Consider the following 12,831-nt stretch of genomic DNA (forward strand, 5'->3'; position numbering starts at 1 on the left):
AGGAGGGGGGTTGGAGGAGGGGGGTGGTACTACGGAAGCCGAGCAGGTAAGGACGTCGTGGGGGCGGAGGGGCAGCTACGGAAGCCGCGCGCGGTCCTCAAACCCACCCTTCGAGATTTTTTAATCAAAGTACCATAGGGAGCCCCCTCTCACTCTCTCTGGGTTGTTTGCATCGGCTGCCGCGTTGCTCGCTCACGGTCTCTCCCATACCCCGCATGGCGCCGCAACCCGGCCCACAGTATTTCCGTAGGACGGGCCTGGGAGCCGTGACGGCCATCTGCCTGGGGCTCGGCTTGTACACGGTGAGTGGCGGGCTGGACAGAGCGGTACAGGAGGACAGGGTCCATCTGTCTTCTTGGTTCTTTCGGTAAAGTCACGTAGAATGTAAATAATAAAATAATGAAAATAAAACATAATAAAATAATTATATTATGTTTTTTTTATTTTATAATGAAATAATAAAAATAAAACATAATAAAATAATTTTATTGTGTTTTATTTTTCTTATTTTATTATTTCCATTCTACGTGACTTTACCGAAAGAACCAAGAAGATGAATCCCTGCAGTCACGAAAGCTTTAAATCGAAAGGTCCATCTGGATTTGAAAGTTTTCGTGATTGCAGAGATCCATACCAAAGAGTGTGGACAGGTATACTCTTAGGTTTCTTCGGTAAAGTCACGTAGGTAAAAAATAAAATTAATAAAAGTAGACATAGAAATACAATAATATGATTTTTTATTGTTATATTATTTTATTTATATTATTACTTTTATTAAGTTTAATTTAATTTTTTACCTACGTGACTTTACCGAAGAAACCTACGAGTATGAATCCTTGCAGTCACGAAAGCTTCAAATCTAGAAGTATGGACAGGCTCGATCAACCCTTTGAGGGTTTGTAACAGAGGTTTTTAGTTTTTTGTTGGTTAGATCGCGTAAGTATAAATGTGTCATATTCTTGGTTCTTTCTTTTCTTGGATTTTCTGTTTGCACTCAAGTCACATATTCACTTTAAGATGTTTTTTGTTCATGTTTTATGTTTTTTGTTTCTTGCGGTTGCACCCGATTCAAGAGCCGAATGGCTCACAGGGCTATACCTAATAAATGAACTTGAACGTAGAAGGGAAACAATAAAATAATAAAAATATAAAACAATCAAATTCTCACGACGTTTGGATTGCAACACAAGCAATCGTCATCAGGTGTTAAAACCACAGGTACAGGGGAAGAACTACAACCTAAACATGCAAAAAAGCAGTTCTAAATAAATGACTTTTCAATCTAGTTATACCAGATGTGTATGTTAAATGTTAATAAACAAGCGAGACCACATTGAGATTCATAATCTCTCATATACAATCAACGCATCTATGTCTCATGTGACAGTTTAATGGGAAATGTAATTAATTTAAAAATTGTATAATTTCATTTGTGACAGCCAAACCCACAAACAACACTCATGTTTGCACCTGATTCTCTTTGTTTCAAGCACATGCCAAAGTGCCTTCCTTCCAGAGTTCTGCCACAAGAATACATTCTCTTGTAATTACATTACAATAATGTGGTTCATTCGGGCCGCAACATATTTTAGTAATCACTTGCCCATTAAAAGTCTGAGTTTGAACATCTTAAATTTCGATTTAAAGCTTTCGTGACTGCAGGGATTCATCTTCTTGGTTCTTTCGGTAAAGTCACGTATAAGGGAAATAATAAAATAATTCTCACGACGTTTCGGCCACAACGCAAGCAGCCGTCCTCAGGTGAAGAACAGGTCTGTCGGAAAGACAGCGTCATTCAGTCTTTCCGACAGACCTGTTCTTCACCTGAGGACGACTGCTTGCGTTGTGGCCGAAACGTCGTGAGAATTATTTTATTATGTTTTATTTTTATTATTTCCCTTCTACGTGAATTTGAACATCTTATTTCAGGTCCCGGTGACCTTTACTTCATTGACGACTTGCACCTTTCTCTCGCTGGGTCATTATTCTTACGACAAGATTTTCGTAACCCAAGCGCTCAGTGGCCCTGATCATCGGGCAAAGGTCCAAAGGTGTAGTGTGGTCGATGAACTAACCTTGAAAGATATGACCAACATGGCTGTGTTTGATGAATATCTGTATTTTTGTGTTTCACATTTTTTTTAAAGATCTTTTTTAACATCATCCTAGCATTGCGTATGTGCAGAGAAGAAAAAACAAGTCCAGCATCTGTATTTGTGTCCATTGTTTGATGGATTTCTTTCATTGGGGAACTGCTGACGATACTACCACCTGATGAGAGGGAGTGAGTGTGTAGAGTTCAGGACAATCTTGCCATTCCTTATCACTGAGGAGGCACTGTAAACCCAGTGTTATATTCGGAGACCAAAAGGTCATCTGTGGGTCAGTTAAAACTTGACGTCTTATCAAGAATTACGCTTTTATACATGAAAGAACCAAGAAGATGAATCCCTGCAGTCACGAAAGCTTTAAATTGAAATGTATACATGTAGTCAACTCTGTGTCCCCTCTTCTGTGCCGCTCATCTCCTTATACTTCCCTGACTCCTTCCCTCACCACCCACACCTCATCGCCCTTCCCCTGGTTCCCCCACTGCAGACAGTGGTGCTGGCACCGAAGTCGATTCCATACGAGAGCCTGGGCTTTTTCGGCTCTTTCCTGCAGTACCTGACTGTCAATCATTACAGCAAACTCTACTTTGGGTGGGTTGACAGTGCATGGTACACACACAATATGCACGGAAATTCGCACCCAGACAACAAGTATTTTGCATGACAGAGCTCCATTATCCGTGGCTGAAATTCATCTGGAACTTCTGACTGTCACGAGGAGACTCCTGTTTCTGTTTTCTTTTGGTCCACAGGTATTATCTGACCTGGATCATCCACGGAGTCGAGGCCCTGTACACCTACAAGTTGGCTGGGTACAGCCAGAGCCACTGCACACTCCACTGTTATTGTAACCCTTTCTGTTGTCCACATGACACAATTTCACCCTTCCCTGGCGTGGGCCTATCTTTCCATGGCACGATTATTGCTGAATTCCCACAAAGTGGTACACTTCTTGTTGCTGTCCGGGGGATGACGGGCTGAGTCAACCCCTGGACTGGGACTTAAATTTACCCATTGTGCCACCTGTTGTTGGGTTTTTTTTGTTCATCATTATTAACTGGAATCAGTATCCTGCTCAATGAAGGCCTCTTAACAGTCAATATGATGTCTAACTTGGGTATGTATGGTCTCTAATCCATTTGTTCAACTTTAGTGTATCTCGGTTTCATTCCCAGTATGGACCTCTTCATGCCTATTTGCAAACTGCTGAGCTTTTGATCTATTTTCTTCATCAATGTCCATGTTTATGATTCATATGCTATATCAGGCAATATGCATTTCATTGAACTTACCATTATTAATGTAGAGCAGTGGTTCTTTACCTGGGGTGCACACCCCCCCCCCCCTCCTGGAGTTGCGTGATGCCCTTTCTGGGGGTGCGAGACATGCCAGATCTTTTTGAAAGGTAAATCATCGAAAACACAAATAAAGCACGGGCACATATTCTTAAAGATTGAGAATGAAAGGAGTGCAGGCTGCAGTAAAGGTTAAGAACCACTGATGTAGATATTATAATTCATTGGAATGTTTGACCAATTCTATGAATTGATGCTTGGCTTCATGTGGGAGCGAACCAGTCCCGGAGAAGGCTATGCATATGAGGAGGTGCCACTCAGCGCTACCAGTTGTACACAGCACCACCTTGCAAATTAGTATAATCTGCCAGTAGAGGGCGATGCTGCTGTGGTTTTCCCATTATATTATTTGTGGATGTTTTAAAAATGTAACGAATTTGGACCATGGTGCAAAGTTTTGTTAAACATCGTGTTATGTCATTTCCTATAAAATTCACTAACGTGCCACATTGTTTGTCCTTCCGACGACCCCGAACCCCTGCCACCTCCGCACACCCACACTAGCGACAAGGGACTCACGGCCCCCACCAGGCTGAAGTGGAGCCTTCAGACACTCTTGTTTGGAATATTTTCTCTGAAGTACCTCAACGCGTACCAGCCCCCAAAGCCGAAGAGAGGGTGATGGTGTGCGTCGATGACTGGTGATGTCCTGGTGGCGGCATCACTCATTATAAACTCATCCAGCCGAGGCCTAATGCACCTCCAGTGTCTTGTGATTAGCTACCTACTGCCAGCACCAACAGACATTCACAAAAGCAGTCCATCAGGTATGCATTCATGGGTTTACTGATTCATATGAATTCAGAAACAAAAAATTTCTCTGTATACTTGGTATTACTGCACTGTACTGAAACTAGTCAGTTTAATGAAAACAGGCAACTCGCAGCATCTGGATGGAATTTATCCCAGTTTGAAAGTGTATATGTGTTCCATAAATTTGAATAGCTGTTAACAGGCAGCAGGGCACTGCGTCCATGAACTTGTGTGATACAACGGTAGTAGTCTCTTAGTCAGAAACCTGACTGGTTGATAATGATGGTGATTTTTATTACAGTAATAGTAGCCAGGTGGCTTAGATAGATAATGTGTCAGAGTACTAAACCAACAATGTTTAGATTCTGGGTTCCAAACGAGGCAGCCACCCATTGATTACATCAGGTTTACAAGTGTAGGAAGTTGATGGCACTATTGCACAAAATATCCGTCATTAAGTTAGTATTTTAAGAACATTTGGTTTATTCCAGGTCTGCGGTTTAAAAAAATAACTTTTGTTTCCATGCAACGAATATTGCAATACCAGGTACCTTAGAAGTAGTTATGTGATGTCATCTCCTAGAGGCCACGCTCTAACGTGAAGGAATATTACACTGGTTGTGCAAGAGTTCGAAATACAAATGACCCCATCTAATTATTTGACACCAATGGCACAATTGGTATGTAATTGGGAGGGTTAAAACTGCAGGGACCTTGTTTGCTACAACCGATGAATCTGTCTCTGTGATACCTGTGGATGTTTGTTGATGCAGTGATTGGCTTGAAGCTAAAGGTGTGAATCATTCCAGTGGAGCTCGTAGTTTCCAACCTCATCTTCTATTGGGATCAATGCTTTTGTGTGCTTTGTCTTATAAATAAAATAATAATTGTTTGAAATTATAATGGTGCACCATGACAAATGAACGTTGTCTTTCATTGACTTACATATATCAGATTGCAGTTCTTGAAAGTGATGTTTCCCCCACATTGTTCAAGGTGAAATCACCCAGAATATAGCTTATCTCGTCAGATCTGGGAAGTTTAGAATGCTTGAGCCTGAATATTCTTCGGTTCTTTCGGTAAAGTCACGTAGATAGAAAACAACAACAAAAACTCACGACGTTTCGATCGCAACACAAGTGGTCGTCATCAGGCGGAGAGAAAAAAACTTGATCCCGAAGATTCCTCAACTCGGATGTGCCACCACCATGCTTTCCCCCGCACCTCCGTTGACCACAGTTGGCTACGGACAGTGCAAAACAAGTTCCACACAACGTAACACGCTTGACATAGGCTGCAGAGGTTAATTGGTGACCATCAGAGGGTTGTGCAGTACAACCCGTTGTATTTTACTTGTTTGCTCTCGCATCTATGCTGCCCTACACTCACTTGCTCTTGCCAGTATGGTGAGGTAAAGTCAAATTCGACCCACACAGCATGGGGCTACCCTCATTCACCAGTGCACTGACAAAAGTCTGTAGATGTGCAAGGCTAAATGGGGATCCGTTTAACACGTAGGCTTTCGCGACCGACATCCACAATAGAGGTCGCGTAAATATAAATGCGTCGTGAAACCCGACGCAGCCAATTAGTAAGGTTTGTCACGTAATCAAAACATGCACATTCGTTACTTGTACAGCACACACTGGTGTGTTGGAGAGTAAACCCACACAACATTTACAATTCGAGTACGACTTTTTGCCAGTAATTACAACAACCAGCATCATCAGGCCACAGCCAGAGTTGTGGAGAAATCCTCCTGTTTCGGTCTTAGAGGGATAGATGTGATGTCAAGTTAATTTATTAGGTATAGCCCTGTGAGCCATTCGGCTCTTCAATCGGGTGCAACCGCAACAAACAGAAAACAAAAACATGAACAAGAAAACATCTTAAAGTGACTATGTGCAAACAGAAAATCCAAGAAAGGACAGCAAAATATTGCAGAAAAAGCACCGTACACCAACACTGTGTGGAGGTCGTCGTATTCGCCATTGTGTTTGTGTACATGTGAGCTCGTGCACCTTTTTTTCCCACTTCACTTTATGAAGTGTTTGGATGCACGGGGAATATTTCGGCGTCGTGATTAATACAGCAACTTATTTCAGGTGATCTGTCAGTCATTCTCAGTGTTAGGGAAGAGACAGCCAAGCATCTTGCTGATTTGACAGAACAGGTGAAAACTCAGGCTTGGGCAACTGCTGTGAGTCAGACGCGCTCCACGTGTGTGTGTGTAAATCTATCCGAGTGCGTTCCACCAGCTGCTAAATTTATCATGTTTGAGGTCTTGTGGCTGCATTTAGACAGGCCACAAAGTCTGCTACAGTCACATTAACCACATTTACAACATTATCTCTTGCCGTGTGGGTCTTCCGAACTGCCTGATCATTTATATTCTTGCCGAAGATGTTGCCCTAGATTGCTTTTTGGACATGCAAGTAAAGAAACGACCTCGTGTTTTTCCACTTGAAGCTTGATTTATGAGATCGGGTGGAGAATCTTCAAACACCAATCGGCTGTGGATTTAAATATAGCCTGCGAGGAGAGGCGTGGGCACTTGACTCATCCCCTGCTGATGCCCTCGACTTCACCATCTCTCTTGCTATCACTTGCCCTATATTGCTCTCGAACAGTCACATCACTGTCCATTATTTCTCCATTTAACCAATTTCACCGGCTGACATTTCTAACTCTTTTCCTCCTCTCTACGCTGTGTGTGCATTTTCCGTGTCTCTGCTATTTCCTCTCCTTTTTTTACGTTCCAATAATTTATCCCTCCTTTGTCTCCTCATTATTCTCTTTCCCCGTATCCATAACTCCCAATCCCTCTCTCCCCCTTGCCTGCCCGCTCCACCTAAGCCTGTCCTAATAACCGGCTCGCTCCCCCACTTGCGTTCGACATGGTGAAGTGCCTGGTTCGCATCCGCACCAAGGTGCCCGTCACCCTGCGCATGGCGAACCATTGCACGGGCGACCTGCGGATACGGGTGCTGAACCTGGGTCCTCTGGTGCGGGGCCCGGCTCTCCAGCCCACCCCTGCCCTTGCAGCGCCAGCCTCCTCCCAGGGTCACGCGTGAGAGCAGGTAAGACGGACAGGTGCGCGCGCGCGTGCACGTGCGCACGTGTTCACGTATACGGAGATGCAAAGATAATACTGCCACAATGACCGCTCCACCTCGATCGAGCCTTCGTGGACTTTGGGCAAGTTGCTTGTTTGCACAAGGCATCGGGCGCTTGAGTCGACCTAAAGGGGGAGGCTGGGAACCGGTTCAGCTCTCACTTGCCACTGATAGTCACGGCCAGGAATCGACTGCCCGTTTTAACATACACGTGCGCACACGTAACAATGCACGCGCACACATACTGTGTATATACGCAACAATTGCCCTTTTACACGAAGTGGCAATCGCCACGGCGTTTGTGCTAAGCTAGATGAACTTTGAGGACACACATGAAGCGTCGAAGGGCTTGGTGGTAGGAGGCCAGATGCCAAATTCTCTATCCATGTGCGATAGTGGAGATGTAGAGAATTTCAACTAGACTCACACCTCTACTTTGTTGATTTGGTCAAGGCCTATGATACCACAAAGGTGGTTTTTCATCCCGTATGTTTGACCCTCTGCTCGTGATCATCAAGGACCTTCCTGATGGTGGACAGGCCCAGGTAAAGCTGTGGCTGTAAATCTTGTGCACCATAGGGTCTAAAAATAGATATATATATCCTCTGGCTCGTACATGATTTAACAATTTTTGGCGACATCGTTTATGAAAGTATTTTATGGCTGTACCACTGAAATGTCCATCTGTTATGGATACATTGGGAAGTTGATTGATGCCTCGATGTGGTAATGGCCTCGTTTCCTGCTGGTCAACAATGTTATGTATACTGACAGTAAAACATGCTACTGTAATTGCTGTCCACTCTGCTGAACGTGGAACTTGCCACAAAGAGGTGGGGCCTTAACATCAGTCCCGCCGAAATAAACGGCCTCCCTGGGTAGTGGGTACCCTGTCATCAACAACTCTACCCCCTCAACCCTCCGTGAGTTATGGGGTGGTTGTGGAGAGGGTGGTGGTCAATGTGATAATGGCCAACTCCGGTTTGGCAGCAGAGGTCCCACTCCGAATTAGTCACGCAAGATTATCTGTTTAATCGGCTGCGTAACACTGCGTGACATCTGCCTCGCCTTTCACTCCACGTGTTGCTCCGCCGAGAGGCTAGCCTCGTGACCGACTTGAGCATTAAAATAAAGTAATAAGGTGCAACTGAGTGGCCACCTTAGCCAACACTTGGGACCAGTAATAGAAGGCATATAATTAATTCGCCTTACCTGCGATCTTCCATAAATATTCATCTTTGGTGCCCCCCACCACCACTGAATATGAACACCGTGATCATTCATACTCTCATGTCCTGCCTCCTGTTGATGAGAGAGTGAGGCCACAATGGCCTGGGACTCGTTGCCTCCCACAGCCCCCGACTGCCATGCTCCCAGGTTCCCTCCATGATTTTGTTCGTAACAAAGCCACTGCCCGAGTGTTTGATGTTGGCCTGCCCCATTTCGAGCATTGTTCAGACCTAATGGTGACTGGAGCCAGAACCAGTCCAGCTCTATTGCACAGATATCCAAGCGGTATTAGTTCAGCTCTCAAAAGGGGAATGGCAGCCTTTCTTCCCCAACAATCCTTGAGAAATTCCCACATGGCCAGCCTTAGCAATTGCCCGTTATTCTTTGAGGCTCTCCGAGTTGGAAGTTTCAAATATCTGGCTCCTCCAAAAGGAGTCTGACCAGATAGAACTATGCAGGATATGAGAGTGGACAGTGAACATGGGTACATGGAGTCAATGGAGATTTACATATGGGTGTTATCAGCATATAAATAGTGTCCAATGATACATCTGGAGCGGTCTTTGCCCAGTGCTATATTGGTCATTTGGTATGTGGGTGTGTATGCATGCGTCCCTACACAGGTGTGTGTAGCTATGAGTCATCCAGCTGCTGTGTGCCTGTGTGTGACTGTGGCAGGCTGTGACGTGCGGGATACAAACCTGTTCATGGAGCTGATCTCATCTGGATGATATTGAGTTCCAAGCATTCCATCGGTGAAAAAAATCAACACCTCGTTTGCCATCAAATCAACTTCTTGGCCACAACTCCTGGCGCAACACAGGCAAAAATAAAACGCTGAGGACTGCGTTTAGAGTCCTGGGGAAACAAAGGCCGAAAATGCGTTGCCACCATTCTCATCTCATGAAGGGCGAACATCAACTACTCGGAGCAGACCGCACAGACTCAAATCTACAACTGTCACGTTTAATTTATTTATTCAGCAGCAACTTTGCGGTTGTAAAAATCGTTTCAACACGATGCACACAACCACTGAGCCTGCTCGTCAAAGAAGCCGTCTCAATAACCATTTCAACGCGTACCTGTGAGCACCAATGGAACTGTGCATTGAATGACCTCATCCTCTGCTCAAAAATATAACAAGGCTTGGCGACCTTGAAGCGATCGAGTGGCCCCTTGCAGAGAGCACAAAAAACACAATTACCTCGGGTCCACCGAAGCATTCATTCATTTTGACCTTAGGTAGTGACGGTATTCATTGTGATTTACAACTGAAGGTGCCAATTATTATGATTGACAACATGGTATCTGATACTTGAAGATTGCAAAGCTTGCTAGATTGATGGTTATTCTGCATTTGTGATGTAGATACACATTGTTTGATCATATTTGAATATCACTGCAGTCGTCCCCCCCCCCCCCCCTTTTGTGCGTGAACATTAATGTCCGAATGATGTTTTTTTTTTAAACCCTGAAGAACTGCAGCAGAAAGAGAGATGTGGAAGCTGAGAAACAATGCATCGGGCAGGGTTGAGAAGTCGAGCTTCCACTTAAACACAAGAGAGGTCTCTTGAATGCTAAGAGCGTCAATAATACTCCTCGTGCCCTCTCTTGCGTAGCGATTACTCAAGTTGAGGTACCCATCAACAACGCAGCATTTTAAATATCAACCCTGACCTGAAGGTTAACACGTTGAAGCGTTACTCGATATGCACCGGCACTTGTGTCGAGGAACGAATGTACAACGTCGAAAGGAAGCTTGAGATAGCTTATTTTACTCGAGAAACACCATGTTTTCATCACTAGCTACCGTGTAAAGGATGATGTAGACTGAATGGGAAAATCAATGGAGGCGATGATTAATAAGAATAGGTTTTACCCATTTTTGGCAATAAAACAGGAGGTGTTGAGATGTTCAAACACCAAATAGACACCTTTAAAAAGGCATCAAGTCTGCATTAACCACACATACTTGAAGAAAAACTTGCAAACAAACATGCTCTGATAATTATATTCATTGCCCTTGAAACTGATTGGCCTACACCAGGACAATCCATATATTATCAGAGCATGTTTGTTTGCATGTTTTGCAGACTTGATGCCTTGCAAAAGGTGTCTATTTAGTATTTGACGTGTTTTATTGTCATTTTTGGATACTGGCAAAAAAAGCTCCCATAAGATATCAATGGCGGTGTGACGATGCATCGATGATCAGACATTGTGTTGATGACGCACCTCCTCAAAAGCTTGCATTTTCATGATCTAGGGTGGTGATTCTGTTAAAGGAAATGTTTATTTTCGTTATTTTCATTTTCCTGTTACGGTAGCGGCCACGAAGTGACCGCCAGTGGTCATCTGAACCCATTGCACACAAAATTTTCAACAAACTGTCGATTCTGTTTCCTGTGATGTGATGCATATATCGTGAGCTTAGGAGTCGATATTCATTGTTGCAGTTACAAGTCATACTTGGAATGGGGGACAGCTTTAATAAACCAAGACAGCACAGGGCTTCTGTCAGCTCTCCTAGTATTTCAATGTATTTTTGATTTGTCTTAGGCCCTTCGTATAGCTTTACAGCTGAGCTAGGTAAGGCTGAATCAGAGTAATCTGGCAACACAGCTCATGACATGGAAGATGTTCAGCGTTGGTGATAATCCAGAGTGTGAACAGGGTGGAAACTTTAATTGACATTTCAGAGATCCTGGCTCAATACTGTAGTCTAATCGGAGTTATAATACTTGGATAACTGCATCGGTTTTCACTGAATCAAAAGCATGTTCTTCATTTACAAAAGCCAAGCATGATGGTATTTTAAGGGTTTGTTGTTTGGATAATAATATATCAACTTGTAATGCGTTGCACAGTACAGGAACACCTCTACTTACGAACACTCGACTTACGAACTTTCAGAGATACGAACAAACTTGTCCGTATGTCCAGTTGCCTGTTCGGACCGAGAGTCGTAAGTTCTACTGCTGCACAATAGATGGCAGTGGTGGTATTTACATCTGGAGAACGTGAAAAACAAGTTGCATAGACATCAAAAGGAGATTTTCGACTTTTAAAGCCATTCACCGTGTTTAGTGTACACACTGCACAACATGTTTGGGATCGATAGGAGTAAAGTTGGACTTACGAACAAATCAACTTACGAACAGACCTCTGGAACCTAACTCGTAAGTAGAAGAGTTCCTGTATTGGCTCACTCTCCAAGAGAGAGAACGACTCGGAGGCAGGAGAACTACAGACAAGCAGAAAATGCAGCCACACGGTAACTCGGCATTTCAACAATTGCCCAAACTCGGTGGTGCTCTATATATTAAGATGTTTTCAGCCAAACAACTACTATTTACGTGAAGGAGCCAACCTGAAAAAAAAACTTTGACTCCGACAAGAAAATACTCTCTCCCATGCAGAAAGAATAGATGGAGATTTTGTCCACATTTTTGTGCACCACCTTCTGGCAAGCCAGAGTATGGCACCTCAATAACCATGGGAAGGGAGTTTCACAACTTTTGTTTGATCCGCCAATCCCCGCCTCCACAATGCTGGGTTACAGGAGTGCATAGCCACCACTGCCTGGCTAAATGTAATTTATCCTCCAATTTTTGGTTAATTGGAAGAAGAACGTTTACTAAAACCAGCTAAATCATCCATTATTCTGTTCCGTTCGATGTTTGTGAACATGTTATGGACGTGAGAAGAGACTACATAGACATGTCCAACATGTTGGCAATTCCCAGCTGGATAAATCCTCTCCGCGCTGTGTCAGTTGTGGCGGTTAAGGACATAATGTATGGAAAATGAATAAGGAATGGGAAAGGTGAGAGAGAAGACAAAGAATGGGATATGAAGGAAAAATTAAGATAAAAACTGTAGCAAAGGGTCACTAAACATGTTTGCTAGGGGGGAAGAGGCTACATGAGGGCCCCGACGCTGCTTCACAGAGAGCAGCATCTCGATAATAGAGGTTTTTGGGTTAAATCGCGTAAATATAAATGTGTCGTTAAACTTACCACCACCCGACACCGCCAATTAGTAAGGTTTGTCACGTAAACAATTCGTTACTAGTACAGCCCACCGGTGTGTTGGAAAGTAAACCCACACAACATTGACAATTCGGGTGCGACGTTTCGCCAGGAGTTACAACTCGTATCGCCAGGCGACACAAAGTATATTTACGCGATCCAACAGAGCAGCGTCTATTTTCAGAGGGGGCGGTGGGGAGAGGGGAGGGATTCAGAGTGGCAGTGGCCACGCAGA

At 43.9% G+C, this 12,831-nt stretch overlaps 1 protein-coding gene across 2 annotated transcripts; it reads left to right on the forward strand.

Annotated features, from left to right (window-relative positions):
- The first annotated feature begins 78 nt into the window (after positions 1–78).
- On the forward strand, positions 79–5,113 carry TMEM254 (transmembrane protein 254). Of its 2 annotated transcripts, XM_078865202.1 has the most exons (4): positions 83–302; positions 2,599–2,702; positions 2,864–2,923; positions 3,971–5,113. In XM_078865202.1, exons 1-4 carry the CDS (start codon positions 216–218, stop codon positions 4,086–4,088), a joined length of 369 nt encoding a protein of 122 aa, XP_078721328.1. In that variant the 5' UTR covers positions 83–215; the 3' UTR covers positions 4,089–5,113. The 2 variants fall into 2 exon arrangements, with proteins under 2 accessions (XP_078721327.1, XP_078721328.1); XM_078865201.1 differs by lacking the exon at positions 3,971–5,113 and having other exon boundaries at positions 79–302; positions 2,864–3,964.
- Positions 5,114–12,831: the final 7,718 nt, after the last annotated feature.

Source organism: Lampetra fluviatilis, chromosome 20, assembly GCF_964198595.1.
Source record: "Lampetra fluviatilis chromosome 20, kcLamFluv1.1, whole genome shotgun sequence".
Classification (NCBI taxonomy): domain Eukaryota; kingdom Metazoa; phylum Chordata; class Hyperoartia; order Petromyzontiformes; family Petromyzontidae; genus Lampetra; species Lampetra fluviatilis.

Excerpts from the sequence above, each read along its gene's own strand:
- TMEM254 (XM_078865201.1), top strand. The coding sequence starts at position 216 with ATGGCGCCGCAACCCGGCCCACAGTATTTCCGTAGGACGGGCCTGGGA. Across the intron at positions 303-2,598 it reads TGGGGCTCGGCTTGTACACG|ACAGTGGTGCTGGCACCGAA; the intron begins GTGAGTGGCGGG and ends CCCCCACTGCAG. Across the intron at positions 2,703-2,863 it reads TACAGCAAACTCTACTTTGG|GTATTATCTGACCTGGATCA; the intron begins GTGGGTTGACAG and ends TTTGGTCCACAG.